Here is a 25,482-nt window from a genome sequence, read left to right on the forward strand (position 1 = left end):
ACACACTAGGCGATCAGGAAACACAGTACGATTACATCGTAATCGTACAGTCGTTCCTGATCCCCTGTAGTGTCTGCACTGAACGATCAGTCGTTCAGTGCAGGCTCTGTCCATCATTCCTGAACGTGCCAATTTGTCGTTATCGGCAGATTGTGCTGCATGTTCAGGTGATGGACAATGTCGGAAACGACCAGCGGGAGTGCGCATCGCTGGTCGTTTCTGACATAAAAGTGCACGATTACTGAGCAATTGCACGATTACTGATGTCTTAATCGTGCAGTTGCTCAGTAATATCACCCAGTGTGTACGCACCTTAAATGTAAGATGACCAAGAAACTAAGTAGGACGCGGACAATGGGTGATGGTTTGGAAATTCACTATTTGATAGGCATGTGTAGGTGAGTTACAGGGAGGAAAAGTCAGCACTCAATGAGACTGTACCCATTGAAGAGCGGGCACACAAAGTGAGAATCGCTAACAAAAGACATGGAGCAAGGGAAGCACGGATACTGCTAGGGATGAACATGAGGACGGGGGGCCCTGCACGCGAGAGCTTACAAAATAAAACTAGGAGTGAACTAGGGAGAAGCGAAGGACAGAGGAAAAGAGAACAGTTGGGATTTATCAGGGAGGGATGGCAGGCAGAGGCATGATTCTGAGCCCTACACCAATCCAAATTCAGTTGCGCCTAACCATTCTACGCACTCTGGACCTCATTCAGAGGCGCTCGCAAAATGCGAGCACTCGCTCTGAATGATGGCGGCCGCATCTGTTTTCCAGCCCGGCCTCCTGGCCGCTCGCTAGGCTGTGGGTGGCCACCCACAGCTTTAGCGAGCGGCCAGGTTGATGGTCACGATGGTCAAGACCATCGCGACCATCGGGGCTTGTGACGAGACCCTTGTGGTAGGGTCTCGTCTGCCGCAAGCCCCAGTGAGCTTTCGGCTCTATTAGAGCCGGAAGCTCACCACTGACATCACGAGTGATGTCAGTGGGGCCACCCCCAAACGGCAGGCGTTCCGTCGGGAACGCCTCCGTTTGGCAAGCCACCCCTTCCGCCCACAAAACGGTGCGAGCTGTCGATCACCATCGACAGCCGCCCCTTTTGTAGTAAGCCCCGGAGCGAGAGAATTTCTCTCTCGCTCCGGGGATTGCGCAGGCGCAGTGCGGCTGATGCGCGTGCGCAGGGCCTCTACATCGACCCGCTTGCGAGCGCATCGGCGCTTGCGAGCAGGTCTGAATGAGACCTTCTGTGCATGCATTATGGGCTGCATGCCCAACTGTGCCAAAATATCACAATTCAGACTTCTACGTATCTCTGCGGCCGCTAAATGGGCATTTTTGGGTGGCAACAATGCGAAAGTACGTAAGAGAACTGTTTTGTGCATTTAGATCATGTAACCAGGGTTACGCAGTATTGTGAGGCACAAGTATGCATTGTGGACGCCAAAGTCAGTCAGATCTCCTGCCCCCAGCATGCGGTAAGTGTAATTGCTGATGATAGTGATGAAGGCTGCTACAGTGTATGGCAAAAGTGGGGCAGCTCAGTCGCCTAGATCTATATGCATTAGACCATGGACGTTTTCCAATCTGCTTTCCTAGATCCTCCTGCCCCTCATCCCTCCCATCCCCAAAATAAAGAAGTGGGTTCATACGATGGCATTAGAATAATGTAAGCACTGTACACTTGAATACATAGGAATAGAGTGGATCTCTGCATGGGGAGAGGAAGGGTTTGTGTTTTGATACAAATTCTTTAATTCAATGTCAAATTGAGTTTCCTCTCCAATTTTAGCAGATCCTGGGCATTGGTTCTTATGTACACCTGGAGCATCTGACCCTGCACCCAATCCATGTTACATTACTGCATCTTCTGTCATCTACTATTCTGAAACTGTCAGGAGGGCGTTAAAAAGATATCGGTGTGGAAGGTGAGTGTACTGCAGTATTTGATCCTATAGAGCTGGCACAATGTACATGTAACTACAAGGAACCTGTAGCGATCTTCTCAGTAGAGTGGGAAACAGAGCAGGGGAGATAATCCACTCACCCTCATCTGCAGTTTCATCAGAACTTCACTATTAGCTCCAGATGAACTCAGAGGGAACCAACCATCAAGGGTCAGGGACTCAGCAGTCAGGAGGTCAGAGAGCTGGATGGTGAGAGTCCCTAGAGACTTATTAGACTCATCTTGAACCTTTAAGGAAATAGGGACTATTAAAGATTTCACAGACTCACAAGACACAGTATATATACCAGAACTATGGAAGTGGAAACGCACAACATCCCTCATATACTGACATTAAGCTGCAGAGTCTCAATATGGGGGTTCTTGACGAGGAATACGAAGCTTTCATCCCAGACTGGATTGCTGCTCTTTAAGGTGATCTAAGGGACACAAAGCAAAAATATAGGCATCAGGTCAGAACGTCTGACTGCAGCGCAACAACTCAAACAATAATGGTGCATATACAAAGCAAATTAATTAACAGAAGGCCGCCTTTCAAAAGAAAAGTGGCCGCCCTGATTCAGAGCAAGCGCTCGCTTTTTGCGAGCGGCTCTGAATGAGGTCCATAGTGCCATGAGGTCATGCACTTATATTTGCACAAATATGTACAAGGAAATAAACCATGATTGGACAAGATGGCATCAATTGTGATAGTGTAAAACATACCATAATCTAATTGCATTACTAGGTAGATTGGGGGCATTCTTTCCTGAATGTGGGCTGGGAACCACATTATACCCAGGTAAAAAAAAAAAGCTATTTAAATGGGATTTGCATGTCCTGAGATCAGGCCTCACAGTGTGACTCCTTCTGCTATTTATAGGGATATAGGGCAGGAATAATTCTACTAATGTACCATAGTGACACCTGTAATAAGGACAGTGCAAAGGTCCTCAAACTCTTAGGATTATAGTCTGAGACATGGATAAGGCCAGACTGTGCAATACTTTAGGTTTAAGTAAAAAGGGTAATGTATTAAAGTGGCTACAGGCAGAAATGTAATGGGGCATTGTCACAATGCACATGCCAACCCTCCCCCACAATCCTGAACACATAGGTGCAGAGCACTCTTGTATATGCTAGGCAGACAGACATGGGACATAATGATACGCACGGTGTTGGCCCTTTATACTAGTTTACAAATGACTCTGCTGTAAACTTCATGGAATGTTTTTCAGCGCATTACCTCTACCATCCATCCCCAGAGTACAACAGAAGTCCCACAGCTGCCCCTGCAGTAGTACCTTGGTCTTGTAGGTAGTTTTCCTCATAGTTAGCTCTGCATTTGCAACTGGGAGTTTGACTCCTTTCTTCATCTATTTTAAAAGAATGCTGATTAACTCAGGACAGGAAGATGGGAAGATACATAACAATGATCGATAAAGATTTGGCAGAGGGTTACAATTAAAAATAAAAAGGCTTCTGACAGAATAACACTAAATAACATTATGTCTCACCGGCAGGTCATTGGCTCGCTCTAGATAGATGCCCAGGAGGGCAGTAGAGAATTCCTCACTCTGAGCTGGCTGAGATAGGCTGTTCAACAGCAACACCTAAAAACAAAAAGGTTTAACAGCATGCACCAAAAGTATTTTCACAGACAGGAAATAAAAGTGGTTTTATGAGGACAATGGGAGCTGACAGGACAGACAGAAGATGGGAGAATGCCAACAATTGCAGGACAATGGGCCTGCTTCAGAGTCGGGCGTAGCGGTGATGTTGGACGCAGTGGAGTGATTCTATCTTCTGCGTATGCACCCAGATTTCGTATGCACAGAGTCATAACTGAGATTGAGGTGCACGGTCTCTGGACGGTTTTGTAAAATGTATTATTGTGTACTCCTGGGCGGTGGAGGATGCATGGAGATGGTCCATCTCAGGTGAGTTATGGCAGTGGCTCTGATGGTGGAGATGCATAAACTTACAGAAGCAATACTGGCAAAAAGACACAGACACACATACGCTGCAGTGTCCAGCTCAAAATCAGGCCCATTGTAAGATTATAATGAGGGTGTTCACTCACCTTCCTCGTATAAACTCTGTGGTACTTGGGATGAGGCATTACTTTATATTTTAATGAAGCAGGAGAATATTTATAGCTGTTTGTTGAAAATATTTGTAGATTGAGTCTTGCTGAGTACATTAATAAGTGATCCACAATGGATATAAAAAGGTTTTGAGTGTTTCAGCGAGTAAATATGTGAGATAAAATGATACTGAGTGTGAGCCCGTTGCCACGGAGAGGACAGTGGTAGAGAATTGTCAGGACAGGCAGGAGACTGGGGACAATAACAACAGAACAGGCGAGAGACAGCTGGTAGGAGGTAGCACACAGTGGTTGGGTATTACCAGAACAGTCAGAAGGTGGGTGAGAATATCGAGTTGGGGATATAAGAAGAACAGAGAGAGGAGTATTACAAGAACAGGAAAAGGACAAAGGGTGAGTATTACTAGCACAAAGAGAGGAAAGTTTTACAAGAGAAGGTTGAGAATCATAGGAGAAGACAGGCAGAAGATGGCAGTGGGATGGTATACGTGTCACTTGTCCCAATGCCGTTGGGATTGTCCTAGTTTATGGACCTTGAAAGGTGTGGTGCGTACAATAAAGTGTGTGGGGCTAACTCAAAATGCAGGTATCTTTGTTTGGATAATTGGCATATTTGTGCTGATTAGTGGGTGTATAATGGGCAGACCAGGAAAGAGGTATTGGATAGCATTACCAAAAGAAAGGTTTGTGCAACAGTATTACCAGGACAGGCAGGGGAATGCGGGACAGTATTACCAGGACAGGCAGGGGAATGAGGGACAGTATTACCAGGACAGGCAGGGGAATGAGGGACAGTATTACCAGGACATGCAGGGGAATGAGGGACAGTATTACCAGGACAGGCAGGGGAATGAGGGACAGTATTACCAGGACATGCAGGGGAATGCGGGACAGTATTACCAGGACAGGCAGGGGAATGCAGGACAGTATTACCAGGACAGGCAGGGGAATGAGGGACAGTATTACCAGGAGAGGTAGGGAAATGCAGGACAGTATTACCAGGACAGGTAGGGGAATGCAGGACAGTATTACCAGGACAGGCAGGGGAATGCGGGACAGTATTACCAGGACAGGCAGGAGAATGAGGGACAGTATTACCAGGACAGGCAGGGGAATGAGGGACAGTATTACCAGGACATGCAGGGGAATGCGGGACAGTATTACCAGGACAGGCAGGGGAATGAGGGACAGTATCACCAGGACAGGCAGGGGAATGAGGGACAGTATTACCAGGACAGGCAGGGGAATGAGGGACAGTATTACCAGGACAGGCAGGGAAAATGTGGGACAGTATTACCAGGACAGGCAGGGAAATGCAGGACAGTATTACCAGGACAGGCAGGGGAATGCTGGACAGTATTACCAGGACAGGCAGGGGAATGCAGGACAGTATTACCAGGACAGGCAGGGGAATGAGGGACAGTATTACCAGGGCAGGCAGGGAAATGCAGGGCAGTATTACCAGGACAGGCATGGAAAATGTGGGACAGTATTACCAGGGCAGGTAGGGGAATGCAGGACAGTATTACCAGGACAGGCAGGGGAATGCGGGACAGTATTACCAGGACAGGCAGGGGAATGAGGGACAGTATTACCAGGACAGGTAGGGGAATGCAGGACAGTATTACCAGGACAGGTAGGGGAATGCAGGACAGTATTACCAGGACAGGCAGGGGAATGAGGGACAGTATTACCAGGACAGGCATGCGTATGCAGGACAGTATTACCAGGACAGGCATGCGTATGCAGGACAGTATTACCAGGACAGGCAGGGGAATGCAGGACAGTATTACCAGGACAGGCAGGGGGATGAGGGACAGTATTACCAGGACAGGCAGGGGAATGTGGGACAGTATTACCAGGACAGGCAGGGAAAATGTGGGACAGTATTACCAGGACAGGCAGGGAAATGCAGGACAGTATTACCAGGACAGGCAGGGGAATGCGGGACAGTATTACCAGGACAGGCAGTGGAATGCAGGACAGTATTACCAGGACAGGCAGGGGAATGCGGGACAGTATTACCAGGACAGGTAGGGGAATGCAGGACAGTATTACCAGGACAGGCAGGGGAATGCAGGACAGTATTACCAAGACAGGCAGGGGTATGCAGGACAGTATTACCAGGACAGGCAGGGGAATGCAGAACATTGTTACAGGACAGGCAGGGAAATGCGGGACAGTATTACCAGGGCAGGCAGGGAAATGCAGGACAGTATTACCAGGACAGGCAGGGAAATGCAGGACAGTATTACCAGGACAGGTAGGGGAATGCAGGACAGTATTACCAGGACAGGAGGGGAATGCAGGACAGTATAACCAGGACAAGCAGGGGAATGTGGGACAGTATAACCAGGACAAGCAGGGGAATGTGGGACAGTATTACCAGGACAGGCAGGGGTATGCAGGACAGTATTACCAGGACAGGCAGGGGTATGCAGGACAGTATTACCAGGACAGGCAGGGGATTGCAGCACAGTATTACCAGGACAGGCAGGGGTATGCAGGACAGTATTACCAGGACAAGCAGGGGAATGTGGGACAGTATTACTAGGACAGGCAGGGGTATGCAGGGCAGTATTACCAGGACAGGCAGGGGATTGCAGGACAGTATTACCAGGACAGGCAGGGGAATGTGGGACAGTATTACCAGGACAGGCAGGGGAATGCAGGACAGTATTACCAGAACAGTTAGATGACAACGAGCTACGTAGTATTACCTGTTCTAGCTGAACAGGGTCTGAAAGAAGAGACAGACACTCTACTTTGACATGCAGCTTTCCTGACTTCACATCCTCCAGGGGCAGCCACTGTGAGACAGTTACAAATAAAATCACATACAGGCACAAAGAAGGTCAAGCAGCTGTCATTTTGAAACATAATGCATTGATAAGATGGCCAGTGTAAAGTAAAAAAGAAATGTATTCCTTCTTACACTACGCAATTGTACTACTACTACAAAAAAGTAACAGAGGGTCCTATCTATGACTACCTCCTCTTACTTTCTTTAGTAACAGCCTTTTCTCCCGGTGAGCCCCCACAGGGAGATATAATATAAAGGACCACATACTTGGAATCATGTTTGAGGCAATGACCTAATCCCGAGTGACTAATATTTTATTGAATAGTGACATCGGATAAAGATGATTAAATTATTACTTGTGCTCTGCATACAGCCAGTTAGTGATACAGAGCAGCGGCATAGGGAAGACCTCCCCTCCTATACTTACTGCATAAAAGAATGACATTTCAGGGGAGGGGATAACAGCGCCACATACATGGAGCAAGCTAGGGGTGGAGAGGCTCCCAGACACTTCTGGGGGAAGTAAAGGGACCTGCTTACATATAGGCAAACACAGATATACATAGCAATATTTATTTGCTCTGTGGCCTCACATCATGTCCAATATCTTCACTATACACAGTAGAGGCTGCTTGTCCACTGCATACGTCCCCATTATAAGGTGTATATAAAAACAGAGATGGGACTCCTCCATTCTTACCTCATCAACAGTTTTCTGTTTTAGAATATTTTTCACAGCAATTTTACAGCTGAAATAACAATAAGGGAGATAAAACAAGAAGATAAACAATACAGGTAAATGTGTACCAATATCAAGAAAATTCTAAAGTAGGATCTTTTTTCATGTAAAAACTATGGTTATGAAATACATCTTTGCTTGTTATATTTGGAGACGAATTGCAACAACTCTTATTTTATGAAAGGCTAATGATGGGGACACAAAACCCACCGACCGACTGTCCCCGTAGACATACACATTTACCAGATGGCCGCTTGATATGTCTGGCCTTGTGTCATTTACATTTGCCTGCTCAGTTGTGATGTCTGTGTCGGCGGTTCCTACAGCCAGCATATGAGTCGGTTGCCTGTACACACCAGCAGATGCGCACGATATATTTTTCATATATACAGCATCTGCTATGCTGCACGGCCAACACAATATATTTGTGAATTATGTTGTTCAGAGATATCTTATGTGTACACACGAGCCAACACACTTAATGATACATCGTTCATCAGCTGTACGAACGACCTATCACAGTTTGTACCCAGCATAACACAGAAAACTAACAGAGCTGGGAATACTGTACTTCCAATACAGGTTTATACTAACTAAGAGACAGAGGTGGTCATTTACTACATGTACATACATTACTTCCCAGAGGAAAAGCAATAGGTCGACACCAGATGGTCGACACACAAAATGACGATATGGGTTTAAAAGGTCGACATTAGAATAGTCTACATATTTTTTTAAGGTTTAGGCATTTATCAGGAGGGTTAGGCACTACGAGGGACCTTTAGGGTTAGGTACTAGGAGGGACAGTTAGGGCTAGGCACCAAGGGGAGGGTTAGGTCAAGATTAGGGTTAGAAAAAATATGAGATATGGTAAGAACTTACCCTTGTTATCTCTATTTCTACGAAGTCCATAGGGTTCCACAGGATACCTTGGGGTATAGGTGATGACGTCAGTCTTCAGGCACCACAGAGTTAAAGTTTTCAGCCTCCCAGGATGCATCTGGGTCACTCTCCTATACCCCGCCCCCGGGCCAAGGCATCTCAGTTACGTCACAAGCCATAGGCCGGAGGAGGAGAAGAAAGAAAGAGAAGAAAAAATCTGGACACTCACAAGAATCACATTCTCACCATAGGGAGACGGAAAAACCGGTGACCAGAATAAAGCCCATCTGCAGTACAGGTGCGACAGGGCGGGAGTCCTGTGGAACCCTATGGACTTCGTAGAAATAGAGATAACAAGGGTAAGTTCTTACCATATCTCATATTTTCTACTTCAGGGTTCATAGGGTATCCACAGGATACCTTGGGGATGTCCCAAAGCAGTATCCTTTAAGGGTGGGGATGCTCCTGTGCTGAGAGGAGAATCCGCCACCCGAAGGAAGCATCCTGAGAGGCAAAGGTGTCAAAAGCGTAATACCTCACAAAGGTATGGACAGAAGACTACGTAGCAGCCTTGCAGATCTGAACTGCAGAGGCACCATGTCTAGCTGCCCACGAAGGACCCACAGACCTAGTGGAATGAGCCCTCACCAAGGAGGGAACTGGAAGACCTTCATGAAGATAAGCTTCTGAAATTGCCATACGAATCCAGCCTGCCAAAGTCTACTTTGAAGCAGGCCAACCCTTTTCTCGGAAGCCATAGAGGACAAACAAGGCGTCCGACTTCCTAAAAGAAGAAGTGCGGTCAACATAAATTCTCAATGCCCGCACAACATCCCAAGTGGCGTCACCCACTGAAAGTCCAGGTGATTTGAAAGCCGGCACAACAATTTCTTCATTGATGTGAAAACCGGATACCACTTCGGGAAGGAATCCCGGACGAGTGCGAAGCACCGCTCTATTCCTATGAAAAATCAGAAAAGGGGGTCTACAAGAGAGAGCCCCTAAATCCGAAACCCTTCTGGCCGAGGCAATGGCCAGAAGGAATATGGTTTTAGCTGTAAGCCATTTAAAGTCCACTGAGTCCAGTGGTTCAAACGGCGGTCCCTGGGGAACTCTCAGGACCACAGCCCAATTCCAAGGCGCCACCAGTGGAACAAAAGGTGGCTGAATGCGAAGAACACCTCGCATAAAGGTGTGCACATCAGAGAGCACAGCAATCCTACGATGAAACCAGACTGACAGGGCAGACACCTGCACTTTCAGAGAAACCAGGCGAAGCCCATGATCCAGTCCAGCCTGTAGGAAAGCAAACACCCTAGACAGGCGGAACTCCCTAAGGGAATACCCTCTAGGTCTACACCACCGGAAGAAAGTATGCCACACACGATGGTAGATTCTTGCTGAGGAAGGTTTACGAGCTCTTAGTATGGTTTGCACCACGGAGCCAGAAAAACCCTCTGGACCTTAGCATGACCGTTTCAACAGCCACACCGAGTCAGGTCCGGGTGAAGACAAGGACCCTGTGACAGCAGCTTCGGTCGTAATGGTAACCTCAGAGGAACGTCTACTGACAGACTCTGGAGGTCGGAGAACCAGTGCCGTCTGGGCCACTCGGGAGCTATCAACAGTAGCGTACCTCCTTCTTGATTTGAATTTCCGTATTACCCGCGGAAGAAGGGAAAATGGAGGGAAAAGGTAGGCAAACTGGAACGTCTACTGGACGGACAGGGCATACACCAGAGACGCCTTTTCGTCTCTTGTTCGAGACCCGTACACCGGCAACTTGTTGTTGTGCCGGGACGCCATGAGGTCTATCTCTGGAAGACCCCACTTGTCCACCAGACTCCGAAAGACGTCCTGGTGTAAAGACCACTCTCCCGGATGTACGTCCTGCCTGCTGAGAAAATCCGCTTCCCATTTGAGGACTCCCGGGATGAACACTGCTGATAATGCTGGGAGATTGCGCTCCGCCCAGACCAGAATATGGAACACTTCTGCGAGTGCTGCCCGACTTTGGGTTCCTCCTTGCTGGTTTAAATAGGCCACCGAGGTGGCGTTGTCCGACGGGACCTGCGCAGGGTGACCCTGGAGAACCGGCTGTGCCAGCTGGAGAGCTCTTGACACCGCATGGAGCGCCAAAATGTTTATTGGAAGCTCCGCTACCGCCCGAGTCCACCTGCCCTGAAACAAGTGTTGACCCGTGACAGCTCCCCAGCCCCGGAGACTGGCGTCCGTTGTTAACAGGACCCAGTTCGCCACCCAGAACGGGCGACCCTTGTTGAGGTGGGTCATCTGCAAACACCAGGTTAGAGACAGGCGAACGTCCAGAGTGAGCCCCATCATCTGGGACTTGAGACACTGAGGCAATCCATTCCATCTGGACCGGATCAATAGCAGAAGAGGTTTGGAGTGAAATTGGGCGTACTCCACCATGTCGAATACCGACACCATTGAGCCCAATAACCTCATTGCCGAGTGTATCGACACTCGACGACACTGCAGACAACTGCGCACCCTCAACTACAAAGCAAGGATCTTTTCCTCCGTCACAAAGATCCACTGCTGCCTGAAGTCCAATAAGGCCCCGAGGTGCAGGATCCTCTGAGACAGGGTGAGAGTGGACGTCTGCCAGTTTGTCAACCAGCCGTGACGTTGCAATACCGCAATCGTCAGATCCAGATGGTGTAAAAGAAGCTCTGGAGACCCCGCTATCAACAGTAGGTCGTCCAGATAAGGCAACAGTCGGACTCCCTGCGTCCGCAGGAGAGCCGCCATGACCGCCATGACCTTGGTGAATACCCGTGGAGCAGTCACCAGGCCAAAAGGCAGTGCCCGTAACTGGAAATGTTCGTTGCAGATTGCCAATCTGAGGAACTGCTGATGGCGCAAAAGAATAGGGACATGCAGGTAAGCGTCCTGGATGTCCAATGACACCATGTAGTCCCCAGGTTCCAGTTATTGAACGGTAAGACCCATTGGGTTTCTGCACCAAAAAATAGAATGGAATAGAGACCCAGGCCCCTCTGGGAAATTGGAACATGCACTGAAACTCTGGCCTGGAGCATAATGTGCAAAACCTTCCGCAGTTCCGAGGCTTTGCTCCGGTCTAGCGGAAGGCCTGTCCCGAAAGGAGAGGGCATACCCGTGGGAGACCACCTCCTGAACCCAAGTGTCTGTCGTAGTCCTCGACCAGCACTGGGCGAACTAAAGCAGGCGCCCCCCACTTTGGGGTCCCCCAAAAGGAGGCCTGGACCGTCAGGCCGCAGGTTTGTTATCTGACCTAGGAGCCGTACGTCTGGTACTCCAGACCTGTTTCTTGAGCTTGGACAATTTCTTGGTCCCAGCCTGCCGTGGAAAGGACTGTACTTGAGGCCTACCTTGGGCCCTGTGAGGCCGAAAGGACGACCCAACAGCACTAGAAGGAATCGTAGAAGATGGAAGACATGCAGATTTTGCTGCTGCCAACGTAACTACAATTTTGTCCAGATCTGGACCAAATAGTACCTGTCCAGACCTTCTAATCCCTTTTTGGAATCCGCGTCCGCTTTCCAAGAACGCAACCATAAGGTGCGACGAGCAGCCACGGCTGCAGAGGAGATCCTAGAGGTGAGCATACAAATATCTAAGGCCGCTTCATTAATGTAAGTGGCCGAGTCTCGGATATTGCCCACCAACTCGGTCTGTTCAGCCGAACAGTCAGAGTCCAAAGACACCTCCAAATTATCCGCCCAGCGCTCCATAGCTCTGGCTACCCAACACACGGCCAGAGCCGGTCTGGATGCTTCGCCGCAAGGGAATAAACGGATTTGAGGCAGATCTCCACCTTGCAGTCAGTGACATCCTTCAAGGATGACATCGAAGGCATAGGCAATGTGGCACTTTTGACTAGGCGTGTGACATGTGAATCCACTTGTGTAGGGGATTCCCACTTAGAAAAATAATTGACCGCAAACGGATACGCCACGGCTAAGCGCCTCTGGGGCTGAAACCGTTTACCTGGATTTTTCCACGCCTCCTCTAAATGATCCACTAATTGATCAGAAAGAGGGAACACCGTAGCCTCATCCTTAATATCCTTAAAAAGGCATATATGAATGTGGCCACCGAAGGATCAATATCCTCAATAACTAAAGCCGAGCGGACCGCTCGAATAAGACCAGGGATATACACCTTGGACTTAGCGTCCGGCTCTTTGGTACGGAGAGGTTCTTGTTCAGATAGATCCAGAATCTCCCCATCATCTGACGTCTCATCGTCATCCCCATAAGGAGCAGATAAAGACGCCACCGGCCGTTATGAGGCCACAACACAGACTCCCCCTGTAAAACATCGGACAAATGCTGAACCGATGTAGTTAGAGTATTAACCCACTCCGGAGAAACCTGGGAAGGGACAGGGAGACTGTGGGGTACCATCAATTGTCTCGGGAACTCCCGCATGGGTGACGACACCACTGACTGCTGGGACAAACCCGTCTGGGTAAACCTATCAAAGGAGAGTGTTGCAGCGCTGCACCTTGATGCAAAATGATATAATACTAGCTATCAGTCTTAATCATACAAAACAAATGGTATATATGTCAGAATAGAAAAACTGCAAGTAGCTGGTGACAAGTGTAAATGCCTGTATTCGGGCTAAATGTGTATTATAAATAATCATGGAAGTAGATTACATAACCTGAAAGATGGCTATAAGCAATAAAGTTATAAAACAGTGGGAAATAAAATTAAATGAATTTATTCAGTATGTGCTAAACCAGAGTAAGCCAGAAAAGATGCACTTGTAGGATAATCAATTTGTCAATAAATGTAACTCAGATTGGTGAATGATGCATCCGTTAGGAATGAAAAAAGTAAAAAACAGGGGGAATGTGTCCATAAGCGGCGTCCCGCTAAGGTGATGTCTATTTGGGATGGATGAAACAGATGCCCGGGGTGGTCTTCTTTGGGACAGAGAGTACGGTTGCTGTTTATGGGGAGAGGTTGCCTGGCTCCAGCACGTGAATACCAAGCGGCGCAGGTGCCGAATGGTGCCTGAATGAACAGGCTACCTCCGGCAAGCCGCACCGCACACTGGTAAATGCTAAAGTCTGCGGGGGGGACGGCACGGATGCAGCGCTAATGAAAGCAGTGCACCGGGCGTACTCCACCGCAGATGGGGGACTTACCTCTCTACCCAACGCGGGCACCGCTCCTGTCCTGCCGGCTCTTTTCCACTTGGTGGCGAGGCTTGCTTCCGGGGTTGGTCACGTGACTTGAGGGTTCCAAATAATTCCCGTCTGGGTAAACGCAGGTGGCGGAGCTAGCTGGCCCACAAGGGTTGTAAGCGCCTTAGCGAAACAAGCCCAGGGAGGTTCCTGTACCAGGACAGTGACCATAATCGGCCGTGACAGTGCCAGGCACTGGGGACATAACCTCTCCGCGTTACCCTCCCCCTCCGCTATTGGTACCTTACATTTAGTACACATGAGCTGCAGAGGAAAGTCAGTCTCAGACATGATGGTAAGTATGTGACACTCACAACTATACGTATTGGTAAGTGTGAATAACACCCTGCACACCGCGCACCGCAAGGGCTTTGAGCAGAGCAAGATCAGGGATAGTAATAAAGCTGACAGTAGAAAGTGAAAGTACAGACAGCAGGCTAGCAGATTAGTCACATACAATGCAGAAGAAACAAATCCCTGCACTATTAGCGCCGCAATGCCACCGCTCACAGGCTTCCAGCAGCGTTCACCATGCTTCAAAGATGGCCACCGAGGAGCAGAGGATGAAGGAGGCCGGCCTGGGGGAGAAGCGCTGACACACTATGGCCAATCAGACAGAGCAGAGAGGCTGTGTGCAGCAGGGGAGGCGACGGCTGTGAGAGAGGGAAAGCGCGCTCCCCTGGCATGCATTTAACCCCTGGGACGCCGCAGCGCATGCCGCTCAGCAGCGGCCCGCTGTCCCAGGGGTAGTGGAAGCGCAGGTTGGTCGCCTGGCTCCACGCTGCAGCCAGTCCCCAGGGAGCCCCCTGCCTGGGGACTCAGGACCATGTGACCAGCGGGGAGCCACCGCGGGACCCCGCTGCTTACCTGCTATCCCCTGGGATCCGGCCATGGTCCAAGATATCTGGGGGCACCGCTAGCCGTGACCCCAGATGTCTACCAGCATCCCCGGATCAGTACCGGCGTTCTGGTACCGGCGGGGTGTAGGGGAGACGGCATGGACGTCAGTACTGACTGTCCACGCTGTACTCCCAGATGTGCAGCCAGCGCTTCCTTTAAAAGAAACTTCAGGGGCTCTTCACAGCCCCCCTCTGCACAGTGCCTCCGACTCCGGCCAGGCACCGACGAAACTGAGATGCCTTGGCCCGGGGGCGGGGTATAGGAGAGGGACCCAGATGCATCCTGGGAGGCTGAAAACTTTAACTCTGTGGTGCCTGAAGACTGACGTCATCACCCATACCCCAAGGTATCCTGTGGATACCCTATGGACCCTGAAGTAGAAAAATAATGTGTCGGACAAAATTGTGTCAACCTTTTGTACATGTCAACCTACATCCATGTTAACCTTTTGTGTGTCAACATTTTGAACCTGTCGACCATTTGGTTTCTACCGATACCCTGTCGACTGTTTTATTGTCGATCTAATGATCCACACCGAGACCTCTGTGTGGGAACCACAAGAACGCTGTGAATAGTGCAACAGCATTTTTGCGTACACTCTGCGTAATACATGCGCCGCAGGGGTTTCCAGGACTTCTCACATATGTGCAGTAGCAAATAATCACTCAACTGCGCAAACAACGACCCTGTGTACACCTCTGAATCAGGCCATGGGAGTATCATATTTAAATCTACATTAAGTAAATAATAGCGATAAGGTTCTCCCAAAATACCCCTTTTCCGACAAAATCCCGGGTGTGACCCGGAATTTGGAATATGCTTCCAAACTGGGACAGACCCGAGACAGTGCCTTATTTACACCGCGGCGCTGACTTGGGTTATTTTGGGACCCTTTTCCACTGAGCCACAACCTGGGTAGACCCGGCGGAAAAGGGGTATACAATTTTTAATGCCCAAACTACTTCCTATTCCTCCCCAGTACCTCCAGTCGCTTTCATAATTACATACTGTAAGTAATCCACCATCACTTGTAAATAATGTTTTAGAAGTGTGGTGACTGAGAGCATGTGTGGAAGATGGGCACTGTAATTCTCAGGAGTGTGCACTACCAAAGATCACGATCGCCGAGAATTGAATTCCCCCCAGTGTATCCTAAATACAGTGATTGCAGGCTGAAACACAGATGGTGGACAGGACACATTGCCCTTCCTCCTGTCATCAGTTACTGCAGAGCACAAGGGCTGCATGCTATTACTAGGGATAGAGGGAAGTTGGGGAGAGAGAATGTGTGTGCTGGAGGAGGATTCAAGTTGCTGCAATCTTTTTCTGCATCCTTTGATTCTGTCCTTCCCCCCAATCTACTACCATCTATACCTCTACTCTTACTTTCACCCTTGACTCTCTTGCTCCGGCGGTTACTCTCAATCTCTGACTATGCCCCCTGAACCCCACTGCCTCCCACCCACTCTCTGGATAAGAACTCCCTCCTCGCTCACCTCCTTAACTTTTCTCTTTCCACTAGCTCTGTCTATTGCTACAGGACCTCGTCTCCCCCATTCTCTCGTTCCGCTCTAACTACCAACCCATCTCTCTCCTTCCCTTCTAAACCCCGGTGGTTTGGTGGCAGGTTCTATTCGGTTCTAAACCCCGGGGGTTTGGGGTTGGTTTTGGAGAGGTTTCTAATGACAGCCCTGTTCTATTCTATTCTAAAATGTGTTTTGACCGTGGTTTGGTGGTGGTTTTGCTATTTGCAGATTTACTAAGGCCAAAACCGCTGCAAAACTGCCATCAAAACACATTTTAGAATAGAATAGAACAGGGCTGTCATTTAGAAACCGCTGCAAAACCACCACCAAACCCCCGGGGTTTAGAACAGAATAGAACCTGCCACCAAACCGCTGGGGTTTCGAATAGAATAGAACACGCCATCAAACCGCCGCTTAGTAAATTTTGCCCTACATTTCAGTCCCAGAGACTAAATTATGAAGTCATTTTGCAGATCTTCTGCTTTCTGTTATGAATAAGAATGTATACTGATATACTCTGAGCTAAGTTTCAGTAGAATGTTTCTTTACAACATATATGCACATTCCAAAAAGTGGGTTACATATAACACACATGAACCAGACTCTAGAGCTTAATTAGAAGGAATTTACCAATGTTATCATGTAGGTACTGACCTTCCAAGGAAATCATCTTTGTCAATATCTTTATCAAACACTTTAAACTCGATATCCTGCCCAGGGACATCTGTAACCAATATCTGTGGGATAAGCACAGTTTAGTTGTGATGCTGTTGTTACAATCACTGGCACAATCTAGCACAGTGTGTAACATGCTTTGTATACAGCCGTACCTCAAAGACCTGGTCCCAGCGTGGGTTCAGGCTCTCTTTCACCACTCTAGTGTTTACAGATTTTCCTCCAGCTCGTACGATCACGTAAGGGTCAGACTTTCCTTTAATGATGCCTCCCATAAAGTTATCCTTCGCAATCAGGTTTTCTGCCTCCAGTAAGAATACTCGAAGCACATTCTGCACACAGAGAAATGTTTATATGTCTCACAGGGAGATTAACAACATTGCACATTTTAAAGTAGATTTGTCAGATCTAGTCTTCTGTCATACAAGAACTACCACACTCTATTCTTCATATACAATGAGTCAGGGTTGTGCCAAATACACATAGGGCAGCCTTAATTAGTCCATTAACTAGGCAAATTGAGAATGGGGAATGGCTCTGAATTAACCCATATGGTCTAAAAAGATTGTAGACGCTGTTTTGGGCTTTTTGTCCAAACTGCCAAAGCCGGATTTGTATAATACGCATCTAGCGCATTAATTCAGTGTAAACACTTAGAATCAGGACATTGGGCTTTTATATAACTGTCTTTTCTCACTATTGCCTGAGTTACAGGCAGGTCCAAATGCAGCCACATTCCTAATGTGAATGGATGGTAATGCCACTCTGTGTACATCCAATTCGTATGCATGGGCATGACCCACTCTTTCCGTACGCGAAAAGCAGCCGTCATCACTATCATGAGGCCACAATAGAAGTAGCGAGTGATTCGGAATCAGGCCCTAAATGTGGCAGCTCCTCTTCACCAGTCACAGAGCAATAACAAAACATATAGCAATCTGCATGTTCTTCCAAATTATCTTTATTGCTGCAGCTTACACATGGGGAAGAACAGAACAGACAACTGGACATTTTTTCTCTATTTATTTGTCTGTTCAGACCCTGGAGTGTCAGGCAGGAAGCTGGACAGAAAGCTTCAGCCAGGTCTGTGTGGAGGACTGCGGAGTAGCCTGCAGGTAGCAAACAAGCTGCTTGGAGAATAACTGAGGAAAAGGCCCAGTGAGGCCAGAGTATAGGGTCGGCCAGGTCTGTGTGGAGGACCGCGGAGTAGCCTGCAGGTAGCAAACAAGCTGCTTGGAGAATAACTGAGGAAAATGCCCAGTGAGGCCAGAGTATAGGCTCGGCCAGGTCTGTGTGGAGGACTGCGGAGTAGCCTGCAGGTAGCAAACAAGCAGCTTGGAGAATAACTGAGGGAAAGGCTCAGTGAGGCCAGAGTATAGGCTTGGCCAGGTCTGTGTGGAGGACTGCGGAGTAGCCTGCAGGTAGCAAACAAGCTGCTTGGAGAATAACTGAGGAAAAGGCCCAGTGAGGCCAGAGTATAGGCTCGGCCAGGTCTGTGTAGAGAACTGTGGAGTAGCCTGCAGGTAGCAAACAAGCAGCTTGGAGAGTAACTGAGGGAAAGGCCCAGTGAGGCCAGAGTATAGGATCAGCCAGGTCTGTGTGGAGGACTGCGGAGTAGCCTGCAGGTAGCAAACAAGCTGCTTGGAGAATAACTGAGGAAAAGGCCCAGTGAGACCAGAGTATAGGATCAGCCAGGTCTGTGTGGAGGACCGCGGAGTAGCCTGCAGGTAGCAAACAAGCAGCTTGGAGAATAACTGAGGAAAGGGCCCAGTGAGGCCAGAGTATAGGCTCGGCCAGGTCTGTGTGGAGGACCGCGGAGTAGCCTGCAGGTAGCAAACAAGCTGCTTGGAGAATAACTGAGGAAAAGGCCCAGTGAGACCAGAGTATAGGCTCGGCCAGGTCTGTGTGGAGGACTGCGGAGTTGCCTGCAGGTAGCAAACAAGCTGCTTGGAGAATAACTGAGGAAAAGGCCCAGTGAGGCCAGAGTATAGGCTCGGCCAGGTCTGTGTGGAGGACCGCAGAGTAGCCTGCAGGTAGCAAACAAGCTGCTTGGAGAATAACTGAGGAAAAGGCCCAGTGAGGCCAGAGTATAGGCTCGGCCAGGTCTGTGTAGAGAACTGTGGAGTAGCCTGCAGGTAGCAAACAAGCAGCTTGGAGAGTAACTGAGGGAAAGGCCCAGTGAGGCCAGAGTATAGGATCAGCCAGGTCTGTGTGGAGGACTGCGGAGTAGCCTGCAGGTAGCAAACAAGCAGCTTGGAGAATAACTGAGGAAAAGGTTCAGTGAGGCCAGAGTATAGGCTCGGCCAGGTCTGTGTGGAGGACTGCGGAGTAGCCTGCAGGTAGCGAACAAGCAGCTTGGAGAATAACTGAGGAAAAGGCCCAGTGAGGCCAGAGTATAGGCTCGGCCAGGTCTGTGTGGAGAACTGTGGAGTAGCCTGCAGGTAGCAAACAAGCAGCTTCGAGAATAACTGAGGGAAAGGCCCAGTGAGGCCAGAGTATAGGCTCGGCCAGGTCTGTGTGGAGAACTGTGGCGTAGCCTGCAGGTAGCAAACAAGCAGCTTGGAGAATACCTGAGGAAAAGGCCCAGTGAGGCCAGAGTATAGGATCAGCCAGGTCTGTGTGGAGAACTGTGGAGTAGCCTGCAGGTAGCAAACAAGCAGCTTGGAGAATAACTGAGGGAAAGGCCCAGTGAGGCCAGAGTATAGGCTCGGCCAGGTCTGTGTGGAGAACTGTAGAGTAGCCTGCAGGTAGCAAACAAGCAGCTTGGAGAGTAACTGAGGGAAAGGCCCAGTGAGGCCAGAGTATAGGATCAGCCAGGTCTGTGTGGAGGACCGCGGAGTAGCCTGCAGGTAGCAAACAAGCTGCTTGGAGAATAACTGAGGAAAAGGCCCAGTGAGACCAGAGTATAGGATCAGCCAGGTCTGTGTGGAGGACTGTGGAGTAGCATGCAGGTAGCAAACAAGCAGCTTGGAGAATAACTGAGGAAAAGGCCCAGTGAGGCCAGAGTATAGGCTCGGCCAGGTCTGTGTGGAGAACTTTGGAGTAGCCTGCAGGTAGCAAACAAGCAGCTTGGAGAATACCTGAGGAAAAGGCCCAGTGAGGCCAGAGTATAGGATCAGCCAGGTCTGTGTGGAGAACTGTGGAGTAGCCTGCAGGTAGCAAACAAGCAGCTTGGAGAGTAACTGAGGAAAAGGCCCAGTGAGGCCAGAGTATAGGCTTGGCCAGGTCTGTGTGGAGAACTTTGGAGTAGCCTGCAGGTAGCAAACAAGCAGCTTGGAGAATAAATGAGGAAAAGGCCCAGTGAGGCCAGAGTATAGGCTCGGCCAGGTCTGTGTGGAGGACCGCGGAGTAGCCTGCAGGTAGCAAACAAGCAGCTTGGAGAATACCTGAGGAAAAGGCCCAGTGAGGCCAGAGTATAGGCTCGGCCAGGTCTGTGTGGAGAACTGTGGAGTAGCCTGCAGGTAGCAAACAAGCAGCTTGGAGAATACCTGAGGAAAAGGCCCAGTGAGACCAGAGTATAGGATCAGCCAGGTCAGAGAAAATATGAGATATGGTAAGAACTTACCCTTGTTATCTCTATTTCTACGAAGTCCATAGGGTTCCACAGGATACCTTGGGGGTATAGGTGTGACGTCAGTTGCTGGGCACCATAGAGTTAAGCTTTTCAGCCTCCCAGGATGCACTAGGGTCCCCCTCCTATACCCCGCCCCCGAGCCAAGGCACCTCAGTTAGTTATCAAACCATAGGCCGGAGGAGGAGAAGGAAGAGAGAGAAAAAAGATCTGGACACATAAAAGAATCACATTCTCACCAGAGGGAGACGGAAAACCGGAGACCAGAGCAAAGCCCATCTGCAGCACAGGTGCGACAGGGCGGGAGACCTGTGGAACCCTATGGACTTCGTAGAAATAGAGATAACAAGGGTAAGTTCTTACCATATCTCATATTTTCTACTTCAGGGTCCATAGGGTATCCACAGGATACCTTGGGGATGTCCCAAAGCAGTATCCTTTAAGGGTGGGGACGCTCCTGTGCAGAAAGGAGAATCCGCCGCCCGAAGGAAGCATCCTGAGAGGCGAAGGTGTCAAACCTGTAATACCTCACGAAGGTATGGACAGAGGACCACGTAGCAGCCTTGCAGATCTGAACTGCCGAGGCACCACGTCGAGCTGCCCACGAAGGACCCACAGACCTAGTGGAATGAGCCTTCAGAGAAGGAGGGACCGGTAGGCCTTCATGAAGATAAGCTTCAGAAATAGCCATACGGATCCAGGCTGCCAAAGTTTGCTTTGAAGCAGGCCAACCCTTTTTACGGAAGCCATAGAGGACAAACAAAGCGTCCGACTTCCTAAACGAAGAAGTGCGGTCAACATAAGTCCTTAAGGCCCGCACAACATCCAAAGAGGCCTCACCCACGGAAAGACCCGGTGAGTTAAAGGCCGGAACAACTATTTCCTCGTTAACATGAAACTGGGAAACAACTTTGGGAAGAAACTCGGGCCGAGTGCGGAGCACTGCCCTGTTCCCATGAAAAACCAAGAAAGGGGGTCTACAAGAAAGAGCCCCTAACTCAGAAACACGTCTGGCCGAAGCAATGGCCAGAATGAAAACAGTCTTAGCTGTTAGCCATTTAAGATCCACTGAGCCCAGTGGTTCAAACGGCGGTCCTTGGAGAGCCCTCAGGACCACAGCCAAATCCCAAGGCGCCACAGGTGGAACAAAGGGCGGCTGAATGCGGAGAACACCTTGCATAAAGGTGCGCACATCCGGGATTGTAGCAATCCTACAGTGAAACCAGACAGATAGGGCCGAAACCTGTACCTTCAAAGAAGCAAGGCGAAGCCCATGATCTAGTCCCGCTTGCAGGAAGGCGAGAATCCGAGACAGACGAAACTCCCGCGGTGCATAACCTCTCGGTCGACACCACTGGAAGAACGTATGCCACACGCGATGGTATATCCTCGCGGAAGACGGTTTCCGAGCTCGTAACATGGTACGCACCACAGAGCTGGAAAACCCCCGGGACCTCAGCATGGCCGTCTCAACAGCCACGCCGTCAAAGACAGCCGAGTCAGATCCGGGTGAAGGCAAGGACCCTGAGACAGAAGGTCCAGTCATAGCGGCAACCGCAGAGGACTGTCCACGGACAGACCCTGAAGGTCTGAGAACCAGTGCCGTCTGGGCCACGCGGGAGCTATCAACAGGAGCGTCCCTCCTTCCTGTTTGAATTTCAGGATTACCCGTGGAAGAAGGGAGACCGGAGGGAACAGGTATGCGAACTGGAACGTCCACCGGACGGACAGAGCATCCACCAGAGACGAACCTCCGGGGTGAGCACAATTGTCTGGGACTTCAGAGACTGAGGCAGCCCGTTCCACTTGGACAGGATCAGGTGCTGCAGAGGTCTGGAGTGAAACTGGGCGTATTCCACCATGTCGAACACCGACACCATGGAGCCCAGTAACCTCATCGCCGAGTGTAAGGACACCCGGCGGCTGTGCAGACAACTGCGCACCCTTGACTGTAAAGCAGAGATCTTGTCCTCCGTCACGAAGATCCTTTGCTGTCCAGAGTCCAATAAGGCTCCAAGATGCAGAATCCTCCGAGACGGGATTAGAGTGGACCTCTGCCAGTTGATTAACCAGCCGTGCCGTTGCAGCAGTGCAATGGTCAGGTCCAAGTGGCGTAACAGGAGCTCTGGAGATCCTGCCACCAATAACAGGTCGTCCAAGTACGGCAACATGCGGACTCCCTGCAGCCGCAGAGAAGCCGCCATGACCGCCATCACCTTGGTGAAAACACGTGGTGCTGTCGCCAGGCCAAAAGGTAACGCCCGAAACTGGAAGTGGTCGCTGCGGATTGCAAACCTGAGGAACTGTTGATGGCGCAAAAGAATAGGGACATGCAGGTAAGTGTCCTGTATGTCCAATGACACCATGTAGTCCCCAGGTTCCAGCGCCAGAATGATGGACCGTAGGGTCTCCATCCGAAACTTCGGGACCCGCAAAGACTTGTTGAGTGCTTTGAGGTTGAGAATCGAACGATATGACCCATTGGGTTTCTGTACCAAAAATAGATTTGAATAGAAACCCTGGCCCCTCTGGGAGAATGGAACAGGCACTATAACTCCAGCCTGGAGCATAGTGTGCAATACCTTCCGCAGCTCCGTAGCCTTGTTCCGGTCTGATGGCAGACCCGTGGTGAAGAATCGAGCCAGGGGTCTGTGCCGGAAGGAGAGGGCGTATCCGTGGGAAACCACCTCCAGAACCCAAGTGTCTGTCGTAGTGGTAGACCAACACTGGGCGAACTGTAGCAGGCGGCCTCCCACCCTGGGATCCCCCAAAGGGAGGCCCGGACCGTCAGGCCGCAGGCTTGTCATCTGGCTTGGGGGCCGGACGTCTGGTACTCCATGCCTGCTTCCGGGGCTTAGCCGATTTCTTAGGACCAGCCTGTCGAGGAAACGACTGTGGTTTGGGCCTGCCCTGGGCCCTAGATGACCGAAAGGACGAAGGTCCAGAACCAGAAGGAGCAGCGGCCGACGGGAGACAAGCCGATTTGGCTGCCGCCAGCGTGGCCACAATCTTATCCAGATCCGGACCGAAGAGAACTTCTCCGGTAAACGGCAACGCCTCCAGACCCTTTTTGGAATCTGCGTCCGCCTTCCAGGATCGCAGCCACAAGGTGCGACGAGCAGCTACCGCTGCTGAAGAAATCCTAGACACCAGAGTACTAATGTCTAGGGCTGCCTCGTTGATGTAGGTGGCCGAATCACGTAGATTGCCAATCAACTCCGCCTGTTCGGCCGGACAGTCGGAATCAAAAGAAGCCTCTAATGAATCCGCCCAGCGCTCCATCGCTCTGGCAACCCAGCAAATGGCCATAGCCGGCCGTGCTGCCCCCCCCCGCAAGGGAATAAGCGGACTTCAGGCAGATTTCCACTTTGCGGTCCGTAGCATCCTTAAGGGAGGACATGGATGGCATCGGCAATGTGGCACTACGGACAAGACGGGTCACGTGAGAATCCACCTGTGGAGGGGATTCCCACTTTGCAAAATAATTATCCGCGAACGGATAAGCCACCGCCAGGCGTCTCTGCGGCTGGTATCTTTTGCCAGGCTGTTTCCACGCCTCCTCTAAATGGTCCACCAACTGACCCGAAAGAGGAAAGACTGTGGCATCGCCCTTCACATCCTTGAAAAAGGCATACTTAGATTTAGCCGCTGGGGGAACTTCGTCCTCAATCACCAAGGCTGTGCGGACCGCCCGAATAAGTCCAGGAATATATACTTTGGACTTAGCATCAGCGTCCTTAGTATGGAGAGGTTCCTGATCGTAAGGATCCAGAATCTCCCCATCATCAGACGTCCCCTCGTCATCCTCATAAGGAGCCGACAGAGACGCCACCGGCCGTTTATGCGGCCGCATCACAGACTCCCCTTGCAACACATCCGACAAGTGCTGTACAGAACTCGTCAGGGAGTTAACCCACGCTGGCTCCTGAGAAACCGGGAGCGGGGAAATAGGGAGACTGTGGGGCACCACCAATTGTCGTGGGAAACCCTGCATGGGTGACGACACCACTGACTGCTGGGATAAACCCATCGGTGTAAACGCGGGCTGCGGAGCTAACTGGCCCACTAAGGCTGTAAGCGCCTGAGCGAAACAAGCCCAGGGCGGCTCCTGTACCGGTGCTGTAACCGTAAGAGGCCGCGCCATGGACAAACACTGCCGGCAAAGGCCCTCCGCGCTACCCTCCCCCTCCGCTAACGGTACTTTACACGTAGTACACTGTAGCCGGAGGGGAAAATCACTTTCGGATATGATGGCACCACGTATGTGACCTCTCTCACCAATTATAACTTAAATAGGCGAGAGACCACCCTGCAGCACCGCACCGCAAGGGCTTAGCAGAAAGAACAGGGACAGTAATAAAGCTGACAGTTTAGAGAAAAGTTACAGGCAGCAGCGCTAGCACAGTCACATACAATGCAAAGAAAATCAATTCCTGCACTAACAGCGCTGATCACTCAACTACGCAGACACAGGGCCTGGTAGGACACAGCGCTGCATACACAGACCTGACCACAGCGGAGGAGAGGTATGCGGGGGGACCCAGACCACGATGCTTCCGTCCAGCGCTTCCAGCAGCGTTCACCATGCGTTCTGGAGAAGATGGCCGTCGAGGAGCAGAGAGGAGGCTGGCCTGGGGGAGGAGCGCTGCCACAGGACCAGTCGGCAGCATGCAGAGAGGGCTGTGTGCAGCGGGGGAGGCGCCGGCTGTGAGACAGGGAAGGCGCGCTCCCCTGGCATGCATTTAACCCCTGGGACGCCGCAGCGCTACCGCTCTGCTGCGGTCCGCTGTCCCAGGGGGTAGTGGAAAGCGCAGGTTGGTCGCCTGGCTCCACGCTGCAGCCAGTCCCCAGGGAGCCCCCTGCCAGGGGACTTAGGACCATGTGACCAGCGGGGAACCACCGCGGGACCCCGCTGCTTACCTTTGTCCCCCTTGGATCCGGCCATGGTCCGGAACATCTGGGGTCACCGCTAGCTGTGACCCCAGATGCTCACCAGCATCCCCGGATCGGTACCGGCGTTCTGGTACCGGCGGGGGTGTGGGGAAGACAGCATGGACGTCAGGACTGACTGTCCATGCTGTACATCCAGATGTGCAGCCACAGCTGCACTGAAGAAAGCTTCAGGGGC

General features: G+C 50.5%; 1 protein-coding gene across 2 annotated transcripts in view; it reads right to left on the bottom strand.

The window, feature by feature from the left end:
- Positions 1–25,482, bottom strand: part of ESYT1 (extended synaptotagmin 1) — a 133,557-nt gene that overhangs the window by 22,920 nt on the left and 85,155 nt on the right. For both annotated transcript variants that reach the window (XM_088473056.1, XM_088473055.1), the window contains exons 19-26: positions 16,939–17,115; positions 16,763–16,845; positions 7,556–7,604; positions 6,773–6,862; positions 3,463–3,558; positions 3,250–3,321; positions 2,299–2,385; positions 2,048–2,194 (exon numbers count right to left, since the gene is read on the bottom strand). In XM_088473056.1, the coding sequence (XP_088329182.1) occupies positions 2,048–2,194; positions 2,299–2,385; positions 3,250–3,321; positions 3,463–3,558; positions 6,773–6,862; positions 7,556–7,604; positions 16,763–16,845; positions 16,939–17,115 (801 nt within the window). The remainder of the gene's footprint in view (positions 1–2,047; positions 2,195–2,298; positions 2,386–3,249; positions 3,322–3,462; positions 3,559–6,772; positions 6,863–7,555; positions 7,605–16,762; positions 16,846–16,938; positions 17,116–25,482) is intronic.

The sequence above is a fragment of the Taudactylus pleione genome, unplaced genomic scaffold, assembly GCF_031769625.1.
Source record: "Taudactylus pleione unplaced genomic scaffold, aTauple2 ptg000130l, whole genome shotgun sequence".
NCBI classification, from domain to species: Eukaryota; Metazoa; Chordata; class Amphibia; order Anura; family Myobatrachidae; genus Taudactylus; species Taudactylus pleione.